We start from the raw sequence: 21356 nt of genomic DNA, 5'->3' as shown, positions 1-21356 counted from the left end.
ATAAGCGATTTTGTTGTAGTGATTGTACCTAAGAATCTAAAGGTTTGACTACTTGAATCCCAATTTTGAAATATATTTACCAAAATCCCACGGATGTACTGCATATCTTCTATGTCCCAAAAAAATACGAAAGGGTGTCTGTTTGATCAGCACTATGTGTCAGTCATGCAAAATAACAGACCCTTCATGCGTTCCTTTCTTCGTGGATGGTTGAAAAAAACTTTTAAAGTGACCGAGGACACTGTTCCAATGCAGTTTCTGTCCAACATCAACTGAACTCTATACTTTATAAAAATAAAATAATTAAAATCATACTATTTCAGCTTCTCAATATCACGGAGTTTGTAAAATGATAACATTTACAACTAATTGATGTGGAGAGGATGATGATGCACCCGATCGACGTCTTTGCGCCATTATGATACTAGCTGATTGATGTAAACCCTAGAATCCTTCACTGTTGGCGTGCGAACAGTCCTGGTTTTTAATTGAACTGAAATGGCTGATGCCGCTTGAGAAACACTCGAGGTCACTAAACTAGGGTTTCACAAGAGGGAGCTACACTCGCATGTCACGAAAAGGAAGGTACACTAATGATCGAATTTATTTTTTTAAAATCAAAGTAATTCAAAAATGTGGTTCGGATACCTGGGAAATGATGACTGATCAAAGGAGATTGGCGGGAGGACTATATTCGATATTATACATCACTTATTTGTGTCTTTTGGTAAATATCAAACGATGATACGTCTTTTAGTAAATACATTAAATCTAGTACGTCTTTTGATAAATAATCGAATCCTGTGACTTAAAGTTACATTGGATGCAGGTGAGGGTTCCAACAGCCATTGGATAATTCTCAGCATAGGCTGACATTCCAGTCCTTATATATTTTCATTTTTGCCCTAGCTCTTCTGTGTATCTCTCCTTTTTCTCCAATCATGTAATCCTTTCAATCCTTTTGAATGAAGCATGATAATTTTTACTGGTAAAAGTAAGGTTTTAGAAAGTAGATGGTCTCTATCTTCTTTTTCATCTTCTTCTCTTCTCTTCTGAATCATTGCAGCTCTCATCTGAATACAGTAGCTGAAGGCCGCAGAAGTCTTCCCAGTGACCACCGCAGAAGTTTTTCCTCGTGAATGGACCATATACGAGTACGAAGGCTGCGAGACATTTCCACTAAAAGGATCGAAATGAAATCATTTATTAAAATAAGTTTGAATTTTGAAAAATAATTAAAACAAAAATTTACAAATAGATCATGGCTAATAAACATGCACATCATGACAAATAAACAATCACAATTAACATGCCTAGATTGACAACCATGACCAATAAACATTGCAGAAGAAAGACGAGAAATAACCAAACTTTCCAATTAACATTCACAATTTGCTCCTGCACGCGTAAAGGGCTGCAAAATTTATATTTACAGTAGATTATGCCCCATCAGTCCTAGGATGATGCCAGTTTCATGATTAGAACCTCTAATCAAAGGGAAGGGATAAAATTGGTTGAAAATGTCAAGGTGCACATCTTCCAACAAAATTTTCCCAACATCTCCATTCTTGCCTATGCAAAATGATCAAAATAGATGACTCTAATCCACACGAACTCGGTCATCGACGAAGTTAAACAGGAATTTTAGATCTTCCACGCTAAGCTGACTAGCTTTACCACCACCGTGGCCATCTCCAAAAGAAGAAGAAATCAACTTCCTTTTCTTCTCCTGCAATAAAATATTTTCTTGCCGATAAGAATGGTTAATACTATGAAAAATACGGAAACATGTCCTAAACATGTCCTCGATGCATGAATTATTATCACATAATGCCACAAGTTGGATGATGATAGTTCTAATGTTAATATAGAAAATAGCACATTGGTGAAAGATAAGCAAACTACTAGCATCAAAAATATCCAGCATTTTAGCAAAGCAGCACTGAAGCAGGAAATGATAATTGGAGTAGGGAATTTGCGATCTCAGGCTTACTATCTCACAAGGTACACAAATTAGCTAGGTAATTACGAGCCTAAATAACTTACGATGCTTTTACTTCAAGGATTCCAGAAACAAGCAATGTGCAGACAATATACCTGAAGAGCCAATATACGATCTTCAACTGTATCTTCTATAGTTATCCGTGACACCTTCACGGGATGGGTTTGTCCAATTCTATGCACTCGGTCGATAGCTTGCTCTTCAGTAGTTGGATTCCACCAAAGATCAAGAAGAATCACATGACGTGCAGCAACCATATTCAGGCCAAGACATCCCGCTTTTAGTGACATTAGCATCACAGTTACCTGAAGGGCAAAAAAAATGCCAAATAAATTAACAAATAGCTAGCAAAAAGCAAATTGCAAACGATCACAAATGATAGAAATTGCACATGGTTTAGAATTGTCGAACCTCTGGGTCATTATTGAAGTCTTTCACAGCCTTGTCTCTTGAAGTAAGAGACATTGCCCCATCTAGCCTCCTATACTGTATAAAATACTTATCCAATGAAAGCTCAAGCAAGTCCAGCATGCTAGTCCACTGGGAAAAAATAAGGACCTTTTCGGACACTTTAGGATTTAGGTTTAACTGATTAGGTTTGAAATTAGTGGAATTTGCAAGATTATCAACCATTTTGGTATTTGAACCAGAGATTGATATCAGGATATCTATAACGGCTTTAATTTTGGAAGAGATGTAATGACCGTGGGTGATTGATTCTGGATCACAAGTATAGCTGGTTGATGCTTCATCGGTATCATCATCAGAAATTAATCTCTTCAATGTATCTCGTGACAAAAATGAATCAGAACCAATAATATTACTACAGTCGGTTGCAGGACACAAGTTGTCTTCACCAGTTAAATGTTCAGACACACACTGATAGCAAAAGACATGCCCACACATTGCGACAACAGCATCCTCAGCTAGGTCCTACAAAAGGTATCAAATATAAAAGTTGAGCTTCAGCATCAAAACTGGTCAAAAATGTTTCCATGACAAGAAAAGTATGATCAGCAACTAAGCAATAAGCATTTACTAAAAGGATCAAAATGTGCTTATGGGAACCCCCAGTGATTATGGATCAAATAAAGTTCTTTCACTAACAATCTCATAAGGTTTTAAACCAACATTGTTCAAATGACAATATCATGGCAGCCAATGTTCATGTAAAAAAAATGCAGTAATAAGTTCCTAAACCAAAAATTTGATGGCTTATGAATTTCTCTTTGCTAGAAACCTACCCGATGATAGCTACACCATGGCACACTCTAGCAGTGAGATAATCACATGTAGAAGTTGCAATTCCTAAACAAATTTAGCCATATAGATAAAGAAAGCATTTTATGAAACATAGTAAAAGGAAACAAGATTACTTACACTGCACAAAACACAAATTCCGTGAGAACTTTCCAACTGATTAAGCAAATGGATAATCGTCTTCCTGGGAAGATGCTGCTCCATAGGCATTGAGTTCTTTCCACTGGTAATTGAATGGAACCCTTTGACAAGAATGGGATGATCACAGGCTTGCCTAAGTCGCAAAAGCAGCAATAGAATATTTCTATAATTTTGTTTCAAGGTTCCAGCACTGACATATTTCTGTATAGAGTGAAACGTTGCTTTCAGGATTGTTGAGGTAGTTAATTCCGTATGATTTTTTTTTTTTTTGTTTAGTGTAGGAGATAGCTTATGGAACAATATAAGAACACTAAAAGAGGAATATCAGTATTGTAGTATAATTCTGTGCTACAAGACAGGGGCACTATTATGTCCTTCCTAATCACACATTCCATATCTTTTGAACTTTTGATTAGGCTACATGATCGTATTTATTTCACATAAAAAAGGAAAATGAAGAACCATAAAAATCACACTAACACTAGCTTAACAGTACTAGAACTTTACAATGGTTCATCGTATAAAAAGAAAAAAAAATAAAGACTTGGTAATTGTATAGTCATGATTAATTGCTAAGTATATCATGTACTTCAACACATATGTCACACCGTATCCCTATTTTATTTTATATTAGTTAATTATAAATATCTTCCAAATTCCAACCCTAAATCACTACCACTGATCCCATTACTTATTTATGCTGGTGATTTCTCTGATGCACTAAGCTCTCCGTCCATCATCCTTGGCATTCTGTCAGCTGATCAAAATCTCACCCCTTACTTCGATTACCGACTCATCCTCTCCGCCATCGACATTGTTCTACCTGGCAATTGCTTTGTCTTCCTCTCCTACTGCTTTAAATGCATCAACTCTTGGTTCCCCCACAAAGCTCTCTCTCTCTCTCTCTCTCTCTCTCTCTCTCTCTCACACACACACACACTCTGCTCCCTTTTCCCTAGACTTGCTGGAAGAATAAGAACTCGAGTTGTAGCTTTAGTGTGGATGAGATTCAAATTTCAACAGTAGTCCTAGAAAAACGGTCTGCATGGCCACAAGATCAAACAATTATGGTGGAGCTTTTTGTGCTAGTTAAATTGAGAAGATTCTTGTGGCTAATAGAGGAGAAATTGTTGTAGTCTGCAGAGGAAGCTATGAAGCTTGCCAATGAATTTAAATTGGTTCTCACTCGTGATCAACAGATCAAGGCAACTGCAGGTGAAGAGGGCATTGAGTGTGTTAGCTAAAGAACCAAAAGAGTTTGTCAAGTTGCTACAACAAGTTAAGCGTGAGGCACAAGTTACATTCGGAAATGACTGAGTTTATTTGAAGAAACAAAAATACATCCAAGGCATGTTGAGTTTCTGGTTCTTGTTAATGAGTGTGGAAATCTCGTCCATCTTGGACTGTGAACAAGTATTCAAAGGAGAAATCAAAAGCTTCGAGAGGAAGCTCCATCTTCTGAATGTAGTATTCAGAAGATCGTTGGGCGACTGCTAGAACTCAAGCGAGTGGCCATTGGCAAGATTCTCCAACCAACATGAGTGCTGAAGTGGGAAGGATTTTACAAGGGGTGTGTCAGCTCTTTATTTATTTATTTATTTAATATGAGATTTAATAGGTGTATTAAAAAAATTGTATAATTGATAGGGATATAATGCGGTATATGAGATGAATAAAATGATGACTAGATGAGTAGAGAAGTCAGCAACTAACAGATACCTAACAGAATTTTAACATTGTGATATATTTGTTACAATTTAATAAAGTTTATGATAAATTAGTTGTTTTAGAAAGTTCATGATAGATTTGTTAAAATGTGAAGTTCGTGATAGATTTAGTAATTAACCCTGGGAACATTTCCATTTCATTTATTTTATCATCTTTGGTTTATATATTAAATGTGACAAGAAAAATTACATGGTCGATGCATCAAATCATAGCAAAACCAGGAAAAATTGAAAAAGGAAAATTTTTCTTTTTCCGGTTCCTAAAGTAACACAGACTTCTTGCCTCAAATATAATAACCGATAAGCCATTAGGCATTCAAGTTTAGTTATAAAAAAATGACCATCTTGGAATAAAGATTAACAATTCAACAGAAATAAAAACCTAAAAACCAGTTCTCCCATCAAATAAGCTTATTGGAATTGATTTTCATGCATCAAATACCTTGAATTGTACTTGTGACGCACCCTCTAGTTGCAAATAGAATTGTCTCTCCTCTTGTGAAAAATCCAGCTTTTCAAGGAAAATCGATTTTGGAGGTAGTTTAAGAATTGGCTCCCCCTTAATTAGCGTACCTAGTGAATACAAATAGTCATCAGTTAACACCCACAAGCAATTATAGCAGCGAAAAGTAAAACAATATACTGAAGTCACTTTATTATTTCCTTTGATTGGAAGGGAAAGGTTAAAGTAGTTAAAAAGAGAGCAAAAATATGATAAAACAAGAACAGAACTGAGACAGAAAAGTAATTACTTCTTTAATGTTATATCTAAAATTCTAAAAGGGAGAGGTAAAACTCATACAGTGGATCCTAAATAGCACCTCGTGAAGAAGATTATGATACAACAACAATCAAGTCTTATCCCATTAGATGAGGTCAGCTATATATGAATCCTTCTACGCTATTGGGCTCTATCCCTTACTATATCATCATCTATACTTAAAAAAAATCTCACAGGCTGGCGCAGTTGGTTCATGCAAGAGTGTTGTTGCCAATAGGCATGTGATCAATTCCAGCTTGTGCGGAATGCCCCGCTGTTGCCTCGACCCCTCCTTGCATGCGCTGCTGTTGTTCAACGAAGTCCCTAGTGATTTACCTCCCTTTCAGACAATGGGGGGATCACCCTGGAGGGGTCGCCGAGGGGACGGTTTCACCTTTTGCTTTCAATTTATACTTAAATAAATTTAAATTTTATTTTTGCTAACCAAAATTTGTTGCCCTTCCTCTTTCTCGTCTGATGTGCATATTTATCATAGTTTCACATAACCTAATTAGAACATTTATTGATTGTCTAAGTACATGTTCGTATCATCTTAAATATATCTCTCGAAGTTTTCCCTCAATATAAGCAACTCTGACTTTATCTAATTCTTTCATGTCTAATGTTGTCCATCCTCGTATGTCCATTCATACCTTAACATTCACATTTCTACAGGGGCGGATGCACAATAGGACCCGGGGGGCCACACCCGTATCTTTCTCGTGACTTCTTCTCCCTTTTTTCTTTTAAAACCTCCCAAACTCTAATCTTCCTCAACTCATATCTACGCACCCTCAAATATTTTCGTCATCGCCCTTGTTGTCGTTGCCGTTGCATACCACCGTCATCGTCATCACCACCGCGGTTGCTGCTGATGCCACCATCACCGCTACTCTCCGATGTTGTTAGCGTCGTTGTTATCATGCCGTCGATGCTCAACAACGAAGATTCTTTGATTTAGGTAGAGTTTTTCTTGCTTGTTTCCCCTAACAGTCTTGTGCATGATTAAACCCACCTCAGAGATCATAATATATATAATGATTCTTGATTGTTTGGTGAATTTACAATCTAGATCGTATAAATTATAGCCTCATGCTATTCATATAATTTACATGACAAGAATGAGCTACTCCCTATCACTTCCTACCAAATCTTTCTAATATGTGATATTTCCTATATCATGTTGTATTTTCCTTGATATCACGTTCATAGTTGTTGGCCTTTATTCTGTTTTTACTTTATTCCACTGACGGTATGCTTTAGAGCATGCCAGTTAAATGAACTTTTCCAATCATTAATGTCTCAACCTTCTCAAATGGCTAATTTGTTCTCTTACAAAACTTTTTTCTTATCATGTGATGTTTCTTCAATTACATATATTTGCTGTGACATTATATAGCACATTAGGAACTGGATCAAAGTTATACTATATTATATTAATAATTACTGTCATAAATTATTTTTAGCACATGATGTTAGAAAATAATTAAAAGATACTATAGGAGAACTTAGGATAGTTCTCTTAAAAGAGAATACAAATTCTTATGAGAATTTTAAGAGGGTAAACTATGAGAATAATTTTGTTGAAATAACTTACTTAAAACTGAATAATACGAGAGAGTGTTTCGGCTCAATACTGGTAAGAAATATAAAACTTCTTGAGTAAATTAATAAAGAAATGAGCATCACATTTATTTCATAGAACTTCGGTTCCAGAGAAGATTCTTTTTGTTAGATGAGCAATCAAAATAAGTTTATATAAATTCATAGCATTTGCTTCGCGCACAAAGAGACTTTTGAAGGTTTTCGCGCGTTCATAGTCTTCGGCCAAATTGAGATGATTTTTCCTCATTAGGCGGATTACGGGTCGTTCACGGGTCCTTCACTGTATTTTCATGTGAGTTCTACTCCTTTAGCACTTGGTCGTGTCCATCAAGTTTTACTCCTTTGGCGGCCGAAACCTCCCCAAGACCCCAACTCCGTAATCGACTGTGTTCGCCAGCTTGTAGGCACCTTTTGCCTCCTCTCTCGCCGTCTTAGTCATGCGGCATTCGAATACAACATATAATAATTATTTTCGTCACTTAGTATGCCCCCCCCTTAAAAAAAACCTAAAATCCTGGATCCGCCCCTGTATTTCGGCAATTCTCATCTTCTGCTCATATGCTAGAGTCATAGCCCAACATTCAACATCATATAATATAATAGGTTTAACTATCATTTTATATAACTTTCATTTAAGTTTTAAAGATATTTTATGATCACATAAAACACCCGACGCTCTCCTCTATTTCAACCATCCTACTTGTATTCTATATAAGACATCTCTCAATCCCTCCATCATTTTGAAAAAATAATCCTAAATACTTAAAACTCTCAGTTCCAGACAACTCATCATCTCCTATCTTAACAATTATCTCATTATGTCTAATATTGCTAAACTTAAATTTTATATATTCTGTTTTTATTCTACTGAGCCTAAAACCTTTCACTTTTAGTGTTTCCCGCCGAGATTCTAGTTTAGTATTTACTCATTTACGTGTCTCATCTACCAAAATAATATTATCTGCAAATAATATGCACCACGGTATGGTGTCTTAAATGTGTCGAGGAAGTTCGTTGATGATTAGTTTAAAAAGATAGGGACTTAGAGTTGATCCTTGATATAAATCTATCTTTATTAGAAATGCTTTAAGTTAATCCACGTGAAGTCTTCACTCTGGTTGTTATATCCTCATACATATCCTTAATTAGTTCAATATTCGTTACGCTAACATCTCTTTTCTAAAAGTCTCCATATAATTTCTCTTGGATATCTATCATAAGTTTTTTCTAAATGAATGAATATCATGTGTAGATCTTGCTTTTGCTCCCAATTCTTTTCAATTAATTATCTGAGAAGATGTATAACTTCTATTATCGACCTTCTAAACATGCACCCAAATTGACAGAAGAAGATTATGATGCTAGAACAAAAAACTAATAGTGACAGAAGAGAACAGAATTAGCACACTTAACCTAAAAATATAATTACACTTATATTAAGCATATGTTTCTCTATTATCAAATGATAAGGCAACAAAAAAAAAGCAGCAAAAGTATTAATTTACTTAAAAAAACATATAAAAAGAGAAAAAGAAGTCATCCCATTAGAAATTGTATTAATTTACTAAAAAAAACATATAAAAAGAGAAAAAGAAGTCATCCCATTAGATATTGAATCTAATGTATAATCTAAAATTAAATTTAAATGCCACTAATACCTTTGGTACGACGAAGCAGTATGGCTTTAAAGATAGTCTGAAGCTTCTTATATCCACTGCTTGGATTTGTAGAAATTGGATTTTTTATAAAGTCGCAGAAGGAATTATAGTCATCATAGGGATAATACTTCAAGAAGCGGAAGTAGCTATAGAGATCGTTGATTGAATTCTGTATCGGTGTCCCTGATAAGCACCATCTTCTTTCAGCACAAAGACCAGAACAAGATCTAGACACCTGTGTTCTGTGATTTTTAATTATTTGAACCTCATCTAGTATAATCCTGAACCACCGAACTCTTGCAAGGGGACCACTGGGAACTGCCTTCGCTTGTTTATTGAATGTGAGCTGATCCTTTTCATCATCAGCATCCAATAAATGAGTTGGTACTTCATGAGTAACAATTGAATAGGGGGCTACAACAACATGATACTTTGTTAACTCCATAGGATCTTTTGTCCTTGCACCTCCATGGTATATTAGAACAGACAACTTTGCACTTTCAGGAACTTTCTCATCTAGCTCTTGAGCCCATTGTCGAAGAACACTAGCAGGGCATACAACAAGACTACCAGCAGCCGGTTTCGAGTTTTGGGATGATGAGTGTAGACGTGAATTGGTCATTCTCTCAGTTTTCTGTTTTGACTTAGCCAACTCGCTAACCCGATCCTCATCTAGATTTAATGTTTCTGGCATAATACAACTAGAATTGGCAGATGTGAATTTCAACTGTTCCGACATTTGCTTTTGTATTAGAGCAATCATCGATACCGTCTTACCAAGGCCCTGTTACAACAACGGCAAACAATCTTTCATGTATTTCTACATTGGTAAACAAAGTAATAATCACGTATACTAGTTGAAACATAAGAAGTTGATTCCCTCGAGAATGACCTGATCATCAGCAAGTATTCCGCCTGCACAATATACACTATTCTCCTTTTGAACCATCCAAGCCAAGGCTATTTTCTATTGCACGTGATGGTGATAAATCAAAGATTATAATTGAGGAAAAACTTTCCACATGATTAAGAAGAACTACCTGGTGCTTTAGGAGAGGAACAGCCAACAGAGTGTCTGGTAGGTCGTCTTCAATCTGTGGTTGATCAAGGTTCTGCAACAAAAACTGAAACTAGATTGTTTTAGGAGTATGAGATATTTAAATTATCCTGGATCTGAACATAACACAACATATATCAAAGAAAAGACTGGACTTTAGGTAAAATGAGCCACATAGGTAACGAATTTGATCTCTGAACCTAAATTTCACTCAAATATTGCACAATAGAACACTTTGTCGACCCCCTCTCCCCATTCACACTCTTGAACCCATTGTAAGATGCATAAGTCAACCGCTTGGCCACATTTTGTCGATAAAACTTAAGAACAGAGTATATGCTCAATATGATCTAGATTTGAATATGATATACCAGTTATGGCCTTGAATTAAAGGTATAAGAATATATGAAAAAGAAGTGTTTCTTAATGTGCAGTGATCACAATAAATAGATAAGAACATGAAAGTCAACAATTGAGCCACAGAATAAAGCCGTTCAAAAGAAGAAGCACCAGTTTTCCATATCTGTGAGAAGATGACATGCAGAAGTGGTTGCCCCCATTTTCTCTAATCGGTGGCATATTTGTCCATTTGATGACAAACATCTGCATGATGATAATGATGATTGTTTGTTTGGCGGCTAATAGAAACTGAGTTGTGAAAGAAAAAGGATTCAAGAATTATGTCGACTTGCATTTAAACATTAATCTTGATATAATTATATGAGGATACAGACAACAAGGATAATTATACTAAAGCCTATTGGGTGCACAACATTTAACTTAGAATTTTGATATATGACTAAGGTTAAAGTTATATTAGTTGTGATCTACCTAGTTGTCTCAAGTTTATAGGTGCATGATATTTGACAGGTGTTAAAGTCCTAGTTACAGACCATGCAGTGACATAAGTCCTAGTGGATCTACGCATCTAAAGTCCTGATTGGGAATCAGGCATGAGCAATAAATTCCTAGCTGGAAGTTAGGTAAATCAAGTCCCAGTAATTAAGACTTGATTGACAAATTCCTAGATGAGTGCTAGGTAAGTCCAGGTGGAGTTAGCTAGGAACTTAAGGCTGTTGGGAGCTACAGCTTGGTACCTCAATCTAGATGAGTCAGCTAGAGGCCCAGACTCAACGTAAGTCCAAGTGATTAAGACTTGATTGATAAATTCCTACATAGGTGCTAGGTGAATCAAGCCCAGGTGGAGTCAGCTAGGAACCAAAGGCTTAGAAAACAAGTCCAAGTGAAAGCAACTGGGAGTTGCAGCTTAGCACCTCAGTCTAGATGAGTCAGCTAGAGGCCCAGACTCAACGTAAGTCCAAGTGAAAACAACTGGAAGCTTGTTTGACAGTTCAGGCAACTAGGCAGTCAAGAAGAAGTTTGACCCTTACAAGGCAACCGGAGAGCTTCGTTAATGTTATTTTACAGATAAAAGTTGTTCATTTTGGTTCTCATACTCTAAGTGCTCCTTCGTCTTCTGTGTCGTGACAGGCTGCGATGCACGCTTTATTTCTGATAGACAACGCCTAGGGTAATGTTTTTATTTATTTTAGTATTGCTTAATTTGTTTTATTGCGTTTAAACTTTTTAGATTTTTTTTATGTAAGATTTCTCCATCCACTTAGGAGCATTTTATAATTGCTGCATGTCGATACTTCTAGTTTGATTAATTAACTTGCATACTTAAATTGTTAACTAAATTTATTACATGTTTTTATTGTTTTTGTCTTACTTGATTGAATCAGTTTAAATTTAATTTATTTTCGTAGTACTTACTCTAATTAACTCAACTGCTTTAATTACTGTTTATTCATTTTTAAATTCATAACACTATTCACTCCCATAACGTCGAGTTCGATCCTACAATTTGGTATCAGAGAGAGTTAAGTGGATAGTACGCTAGGAAAGCCTTGTTAGGTCTATGTCTAGGTTAGATAAGGAGTACCCTACCTAGTGTATCTAATCAAGTGAAACTAGAAGAAGCTAACTTATCTCACTCTAAACCATTTAGACCAAGACATTGCATTAAAGTTGATTTAGCTCTTGTTTCTTAAAAAGGTTTTGTCTAAGGAAATGGTCGTTGTTCCGATACTCAAGAAGACCCTTATGTCTCGCCACGACCTAGAAGTCAATTTCGAAAACTTTTACTAAATTCGTCCAAAGCAAAATTTGAATCTAACATACAACGAACTTTGTGCTCTAAATCAGAGATAAACAAATCAAATCAATTAATAATCCGAGCCTAACTTATACCCAAATTCAAACCCTATCAACAAAAAGACCAAACTCATATTCTGTCTTAGAACTTAATACAATTTGAACAAATACTTATTTTCATATATATCTTTGCGGGAAGAATTCATCACAACCTGCTCGTCGCTTTTCAATGGCCACAATTTTGCCTATTGGAAAAACAGACTGGAATACTATGATATAGAAAATTATTTTATCATTAAGATGGTCTTTAAGCTGCCCAAAACTCCAGATGACACCTCAGTTCTTTTTAAAAACTAGTCAAACGACGATAAAAAGAAGGTTCGAGCTAATTTAAAAACTAGTCAAGCGACGATAAAAAAAAAGGCTCAAGCTAATGCCAAAGCCACAACTACATGGCAATGCGAGGTAACTCAAGAACAATAAAGCAAGGCCCTTTAGTAGCGCTAAACAACTTTGGGATAAGCTAATTGAACTACATGAAAGTACGACTGATGCCAAAAAGGACCTACTACTAAATCAGCTGTAGAATATACAAATACAAGAAGGTGAAAGGATAAATCAGCTCCATAGCTTCTTTAAAGAAATACTAAACGACATCTATGCAACCGGCGAATAGGTAGACAACTGTGATTTGATCACGTATACATTTAAGGAATTTCCAAGGACCACCTTGTGGGCATCAATGGATGATGCGTACAAAGTATCCAAGGACTTGTTTATTAATAAATTAGATGAATTCTTTTGTGATTTTAAACTTGATAAACAGACTAATCTTGATTAGAAAGAGAAGGGTACAACTTTGATCACAAAAAAATCCAAAATAAAATCCAAATCCAAAGAAGAATCAGAATCTGAGCCCAAATCAGAATCTGACGAAGATGATCCCTCTTCAGAAGCTACACACTTAGTTAAAAGGATAATCCAACAAAAGAAATTCACTCGAAGATTTGTAAAGAAGTTCTCAAACAAGGATATGGCGAACGTTTGATGCTTTGAATGCAAAAAGAAATGACACTTTAAAATCTATTGCTCCTTATTAGAGGAGAAAAAGAATGAACCTGAAAAGAAGAAAAACAAGACACTAAAAGCAACTTGGGATGAATCATCATCCGAATCTAAATCATACTCAGACCATGTTAAATTGTTAGCACTAACGGCAAACCAAGAAGATTCAAGTTGTCCAAGTCAGAATATAACTCAGCATCAAACTCAAGTTAGTCGGTGACTCAGACGAGTCAGCTGACGAGGTAACAAACTGAAAAGTTATATGCTACTGTTGCTTATTTAACTAAGACATTAGTTAAATACAAGTCTAAGATTAAGCCTCTACTTAAGGAGGTCAAAGACCTTAAGGAAATGACTAACTTAGACTCATTGACTCAGGCTAGTCAAGTTAAAACCTCAACTCAAGTGTCAAAACTTGAGGAAGAGAATTTTAATTTGAAAAAATAGATTAGTGAGTTAAAGTCTACATTAAACAAGTTCACGCCTGGATCTAGATATTTGAATATGATGTTTGGGACCAGACGAGCTGCATACAATAAGACTGGACTTGAATTTAACTCAGATCAAAATCATGTGTCTTACATTACATTAGTCAAAAGAAATGCTAGAAATAAGATTGCTTGGGTTCAAAAATCATGCTTTGTTAACCAGGTAGAAAATAACTGCTATTGGGTACCCAAACAACATATTTATGTGATAAATGCTAACATTTCCTATGCAAACCCAATAATTAGTTATAATTTTTTCTATATTTATCTGCATCCATTTTATACCTACATGACACCGCAACAAAATCGCTAAATGAACAATATGCCTCTCGAAATAATCGACTTTCAGTAATAGCCTCAGGAGCTAATTCTCTATGTTTTTAGAGTCTTGATATTACATTTCTGAGGGCTACTAATAGATCTTCATTTGTGGTAAGATTATAACGGTATTGATATATCATATTGAGATAATAACCTAAAATAATTAAGCATATATAATTATTAATAGCAATATTAAAAATTCTTTATCATAAAAAATAAGCACTTGGCAAATGAATATATTTTCTCATTTGGTTGTCCCATCTTGTAGTTCCTCTTTTGCTTCATGAATTAGATGGTAGGCGTTGCCCATTTGTGGCTTCTTGTCCATATCGAATTTACGTAGAATGATGTACAAGGGTTCTGCTATAGGAATATCTGAAATATAGTCCCAAAATCTAGCAGATATAATTTTTTTTTACCTCCCTTCCTTAACTAGAACTAGAGTATTGAGAGGTTTCCCAATCTTTAGAAGTGAGCAGGGCCTTCAATTCGACTTTTTTCTAAAACAATGATTTTAATAGGAGAAAATGAGTTATAAAACCTAGTTGCTCCTAGTCATAGAATCTCCCCATTAATAAATTTTCTCATTAATCTGTGAACCCAATGATGATTATATAGGTTTTTCACTACCTTCTTTACTATATCGAGTTTACCAAATATCTGCCATCATCAAATCAATACAGTGTGTTGTGCATGGTGTCCCTAATAATGTTTGATATTTTTGCTCCAATAACTCTCCAGCCCCTATTGAAGTTGGCACCATTGTCTGTAATTACCTGCACTATATGTTCTGTACATATCTCTTGAACTACGATATCCATCAAATGATATATATAAGATGCATCATGATAATATGCAGTTGCGTCAGCAGATTTATGAAAAAATCACCTTTCTAATGCAGTATAGTAAGAAATTAATAATGCTCATCCGTGTAGGTCCTGTCCAACCATCACACATTAATGTAATCCCATCTAAGCTTCTTGCATTATAGGATCCAAGTTTTGATTTCCTCCACTTGTTCATCTAAATACGGACTAGCAATTTCATATGCAGTCAGAAATTGAATACCAGTCCAGATTTTTGAATGTTGGACACCATGCTGCGGTACTATGATTATTTGCTGCATTGGGAGGAATTCGATTGAAATGAAAAAAAATTAGCAATACTTTGACCTATTGATTTCTTCTCCTCCCTTGTATAAGCATCATCAATCCTAATCTATTTGCTAGCTTGGTCTGGGAATGCTAGTGGATCAATATCAGCAATATCAACTGCATGCCTTCGTCCCATAGAAGGAAAGAAACGACCAATACTATCTTGTGTTGAAGTAACACAAACATTTTCACTCCTCTCCAATGTTGTCGCAGTAGCTGAGCCACTTCCACTAGACAAATTATAGCACCGCTATGTTGCATATGCCACTCATATTCATATTGAGTTCGAGAGGCATTAAGAGCTGCTAAAAATTCTTCATCATTTGAATTTTCACAACCTTCAAATTCATAAAAGACTGGTTCTTTAGAGCTCCGCCTATCAAGCATTTCACGTTGTTGTTGTTGTTTATACTTTAATTCTTTTTTGCCATCAAGATCATCTTTCATTGCACGATGAATTTATTGAGAGACTTTGGGGTATTTAGAGACATCCGAATATCCACCAGTAAGATATTATTTTAGGTGTGATTCCACCGCTACGTCCAATCATATCACAATGCAAACATTGTCAATAAAATCGATTTTCTAATCGACATGTACGTCTCCAAGCTAGATCATAAGATTGTTGTTTTGGTGGCATTACCTATCCGTTATAAAAATGTATATATTCATAACTATAGAAATTAATAAAATTAAAATTTTAATTAATAAATATGATAATTATATTATTAATTATAAATTTAATTAAATATCTATTATTTATATAATATATATCTAGTTAGTGTTTATATATTTTGTATAATATATAATAAAAATTACTATTTATATATTTATATATAATTTTAAAACTAAATTTATTCAAAACATCTAAAATTATATGTTTTTAAAAATAGTTAATAAATAAATAATTTAAATTATTTATTCAATTCATAAATAGTTTAACAATTTTTCTTATAAAATTTTCTAATATATCACAAATTATATTATTTGAGTAAACAAGAAATAATTAATTTAGATATATATAGAGAGAATAATTAATTAGATCAAATTTACAATAAATTAGTTAATAAATAAAAATTTTAAATTATTTATTCAATTCATAATCAATTTAACAATTCTCCTCGTAAAATTTTTCTAAGATATCACTAATTAAATTATTTAAGTATACATGTAATAAAATATTTATATATTTATATAGAGAATAATTAATAGATAAATTTTACTAGATTCCTATGATAATTTCATAATAATTTCATAGAATTGTTTCATATTTTCATTTTGTTTTATTTATATTTAATATAAAAATAATTTTAAAATAATAATTTATATAGAATAATTATAAAAATTAACTATTAGTTCACTTAATTAATTATTTATTTATAAAAATATACTAATCCATGATGATTCGTTTAAGAAAAATGCATTACAATTTAATCATAAAATGTGAAGAAACCGTAAAAATTGACTAAAATTAAGTAAAAATAAGCAAAAATAAAATGCAAGTGAGCTATAACATGCGTAAATAAATTTTTGGTCATAAATGATCAAATTGCTAATATTTGACTAATTTAAGTTAATTTACTTAAGAGAAGGAATTAATTAGAAAATTAAAGATTGATAAAGGGATGTAAACTTCATGCATCAAAAATAGACAAAATTAAGTTAATTTAGTAAAACTTCAACTCATATAGGAAATTGGACATTTATTTATAGTATAATATACTTTATGTAATTCTATTTATAAATATTCTATATAATTTTTATATAAATACTATAATTTATATTACTTGGAAAAATTAAACTTATTTAAAATATTCAAATTTATTTTAATTTTGAATCATTTATAAAATTTTAAAATTATATAAAAAATTTTAAATTATTTTAAAATTTTAAACTATTTTTAATTATAAAATTAATTTAAGATTTAATTTTGAATAAATTACAAATTTAAAGTTTTTAATTAAAATATTTTTATTTTTCTATGTTTAATAATAAATAATAACAATATGAATTTATATGTCATAATTATATTAGTTAATTATAATTTGTATAATAATTAATTAGAAATTAATTATATTTTAAATAATATATTACATATTTATGTATATAATTTTAATATGATTTTTAATAAATTACAAATATGAATTTAAAATTTAAATACTTTTATTATTAATAAAAATAAATTTATATATTATAATTATATTAGTTATTTAACAATTTATTTAATTAATATTAATTATATATATATATAAATAATTATTGTTTATATAATAATTAATTATTATATAAACGATAATTATATATATATATAAAGAAATTTAATATAACACTGTTATAACTATTTTAAGTTATATCATGTAAATAAAGGTTTTAATTAAACCATTATATTGAAGTTTTTAATAAAATTTTATTCATTTCTCTCGTGAATCATGATTTTCGCGATTCCGCCATCCCCCTCCTCTGCTCACGAGATCCAGACCGCAACGTCTTCTCTACTTAAATTGAAAATTTACTATGATACCTGTCGAAGAAATGTGATCTGCGCCTCGCTGCCTCACTGCCACTACTTAGCAGGTTTCCCTCGCCGACACTGATCTAATCTCCCTCGATGATGCTTCCAGGTAAGTCTTCATCATTTATATAGGGTTTTTCCCTTGATTAAAGTGTTCTCGTGATCGATAGAAGGAATCGAATCGATTCCTTCTGTCACGCACTGTGTCACAACTGGACACACACAAAGACACACAAGATGAAGATCCGAACTTCACGCACGCATGCTATGTCGGTCATGTGCTGATGCCGGTCCCTAGTCAAAAGGGTAAAAACCATGAGTTTTAGGCGAAACAACTCAGTATTTTAAACCATGCATCATTCTAGAACCAAACACATAGAAGTCAAACATCATTTTATTAGAGAATACATATCAAATAGTGACATTGCACTCAAATATATTGAATCCAAGTCTAACATAGTAGATATCTTTACAAAACTATTAGTTAAATCAAGCTAATAGATTAAATCAAGCTAGACTTGACTTGACTTCTATTATCTTAGCTTGGTTTGTATTTTGCTTTAATTTTAATCTTATTTAACTTAAATATCAAATAGTTAACTTATTTCTTTGACTTTGATCTGACTTGAATCCATCCACAATTAAATTATCTTTGTTAATTCATGTAATACTACACTTAACTATATGTCAAGCATTTTAACTCATTTTTTATATATAAAAAAAAAGGAGGAAAGAGGTAAAAGAAAAGATAAAAGTCAGGTGCTTATTAACTTCCAATTTAATCTCTTTTATTAAGGGGGAGTTGTATTCATTTATTATATTCATTATTGACTACACTAATTCTATCTTCTTTCATATATTGAAGATAAATTCAAAATCCAACTTATTTTTTGATTATTGATTGCTAACTTTAACTTAATTTTCATGTTATTAAAAGGAGGGAGGTTGTTGGTGCTCGATGCACAACATTTAACCCAGAGTTTTGATATATGACTAAGATTAAAATTAGATTAGTTGTAATCTAACCAGTTGTGTTAAGTTTGTAGGTGCATGATACTTGACAGGTGTTAAAGTCCTAATTATGGATTAAGCAGTAACTAAGTCTTAGCATATCTAGGCATCTAAAGTTTTGGTTGGGAATCAAGCATTAGCTAAGTCTTGGTTGGAGACTAAACAACAAATTCCTAGCTGGAGGATAGGTGAATCAAGTCCAAATGATTAAGTCAAGGTGGATTCAAATGGGAGTTGAAGGATTGGCAAATAAGTCCAAGTGAAAGCAGTTGGGAGCTGCGGCTTGGCACTTCAGTATACATGAGTCAGCTAGACACAACATAAGTGCGAATAACTTTACATTTTATATCCTACTAATTACATGTAACAACTGTAGGGAAGCATGTTCAACGGTTCCAGGCAATCAGATAGAGTCCGAGGGCGAGTGGCTAGTGATAACTCTCGACGAAGGAATTTCGGAGGATCCAGGTGACCATATAGGGTCCGGGCGACTAAAGTAGCTTCTAGGCTACCGGGGATATGGGCGACCAGAGCAACTTCTACCGAAAGATTGCGTTATCAGCAATCCGAGTAAAGCGAGCAAGCTGAAGTTTGATCCCTGCTCAAGTGACCGAAGGGTATACAAGCGACCAGAAAACTTCATTAACATTATCTTAACGACATAAGTTGTAGTCACATCAACACCTCTGCAGGCGACTGGGAAGGCTCTGCAAGCGACCGGAGTACTATATAAGGAGTTTCGAGGCGAAACTTGAAAATCACTTATTCACACAAAATTCATTCTTGTTCTCATGCTCTAAGTGCTCCTTCGCCTTTTGTGCTATAACACACACTTCATTTTTAATCGACATCACCTAGAGTAACATTTTTATTTGTTTTAGTATTGCCTTATTTATTCTATTGCACTTAAACTTTTTAGATTTTTTTTTTCTGCAAGGTTTCTCCACCTAGAAGAAATTAGAAATAAGAATCACATTTTATAACTGCTGCGTGTCTATACTTCTAGTTTGATTGATCAACTTGCATGCTGAAACCGTTAACTAAATCTATTGCATGTTTTTATTGTCTTTATTTTACTTGATTGAATAAGTCTAAGTTTAATTTATTTTCGCTATGTTTACTCTGATTGATAAAACTGCTTTAATTACTATCTGTTCATTTTTTAAATTCGTAATGCTATTCACCCCTCCCCCCTCTAGCGTCGAGTTCGATCTTACAAATCTTTTCATCCAAATGTAGCCCAACATGTGATTGATGGAGAAACCTAAGCAAATTGCCTACAAATACTTGGTCAACAGATTTCCAAATATTGAACTAAACAGAATTGCATTTGTTCATGATAACACACATGCACATAAGGGGCATACTAGATGAAAAGAAATACCTGCAATGCCTCATGATATATATGCCTCTCATCACGAATGTGCCTATCATCTCCCATTCCCAAGTGCTTTTGTCCATTTCTTGTTCTTGGTTGCTGCATAATGTTGGCTAATCTTCCATAAAATGAAGAAGGCGGCAGCCGATATGAAATGCCGCTTCCAAGGAAATGCTTGCTGTCTGTCCATTAAAGAGTAGCAAGTTATTAAGACATTAAGGCATCAGGTTATACTGTGATTTGTAGACCCAATCCAATGAAGACAAAAATTGTGCATTAGCAAGTAGAAATTACCTACACTCTCTAAAGAAGGTTTCATCTTGGTATGGGATTTTACTTCTACAAATGCTGGTGGCTGAAACATTGTTGAAGTATCAATTGAGTTTCCTCTAACGAAAGATGAACGTAGAACCCTTCAACCTTTTTTTACTTGTGTCAGTCTCACATTTCATCTTAACCATGCAATCAAAATCAGGTCGCATAGAAAAATGTATTTTTCCTTTTTCACTGATCCGACTTCCTGCCTTATTATTAGAACCTTTTGGTACATCTTTAACATTTGCTATCAATTTAGAGCCCCCACTTTTTCTGAATCCGTTCCGCATAGGGTCAACAACAGGTCGTTTATAATTTCCTAAGCTAGGTTTTACCAACATTTCATTCTGGTTATTAACCATGATATGGAAGTTTCACTCACTCCACAAATTATAAAACGAGGGCACTAATAGAGTCTCAAGCCCAAACAAGGTAAATTAGTGTTGGGTTCTGAGCAATAGTTAGACAATAAAACGTAGCAGAAAAGAATCAAGGCGAATTTTAATTCTAGCCATTTCTACTCGTTTAAATCAAGCATTACATCACCGTGGTTAAACAAAAGAAGAGAATATTTCTTATGTTGACGATGTATCCTATCATATCTACGTAGAACTTGGTCTACTTGAACATATTGTTGTTCCATAATTTCTTACGGTGCAACAAGGTCATGATCCACAATATTTTATGGTGCCTGTTCAGGTTCCATCAAAATCTATGTTAATTTGTGTATCTCGAATTTCTTCAA

General features: G+C 33.7%; 1 protein-coding gene across 1 annotated transcript; it reads right to left on the bottom strand.

Annotated features, from left to right (window-relative positions):
- Positions 1-1364: 1364 nt before the first annotated feature.
- On the bottom strand, positions 1365-20458 carry LOC121970000 (helicase-like transcription factor CHR28). The gene is made up of 9 exons (XM_042520387.1): positions 20303-20458; positions 10194-10265; positions 10046-10120; positions 9154-9937; positions 5573-5703; positions 3383-3604; positions 2414-2935; positions 2098-2307; positions 1365-1729 (listed from the first exon to the last, which is right to left on the bottom strand). The coding sequence occupies exons 1-9, from the start codon at positions 20399-20401 to the stop codon at positions 1601-1603; spliced, it is 2244 nt and encodes a 747-aa protein (XP_042376321.1). The 5' UTR covers positions 20402-20458; the 3' UTR covers positions 1365-1600.
- Positions 20459-21356: the final 898 nt, after the last annotated feature.

The sequence above is a fragment of the Zingiber officinale genome, chromosome 1B, assembly GCF_018446385.1.
Source record: "Zingiber officinale cultivar Zhangliang chromosome 1B, Zo_v1.1, whole genome shotgun sequence".
Classification (NCBI taxonomy): domain Eukaryota; kingdom Viridiplantae; phylum Streptophyta; class Magnoliopsida; order Zingiberales; family Zingiberaceae; genus Zingiber; species Zingiber officinale.
Note: the sequence above shows the minus strand (reverse complement) of the source record. Positions and strands in the feature narration are given on the sequence as shown.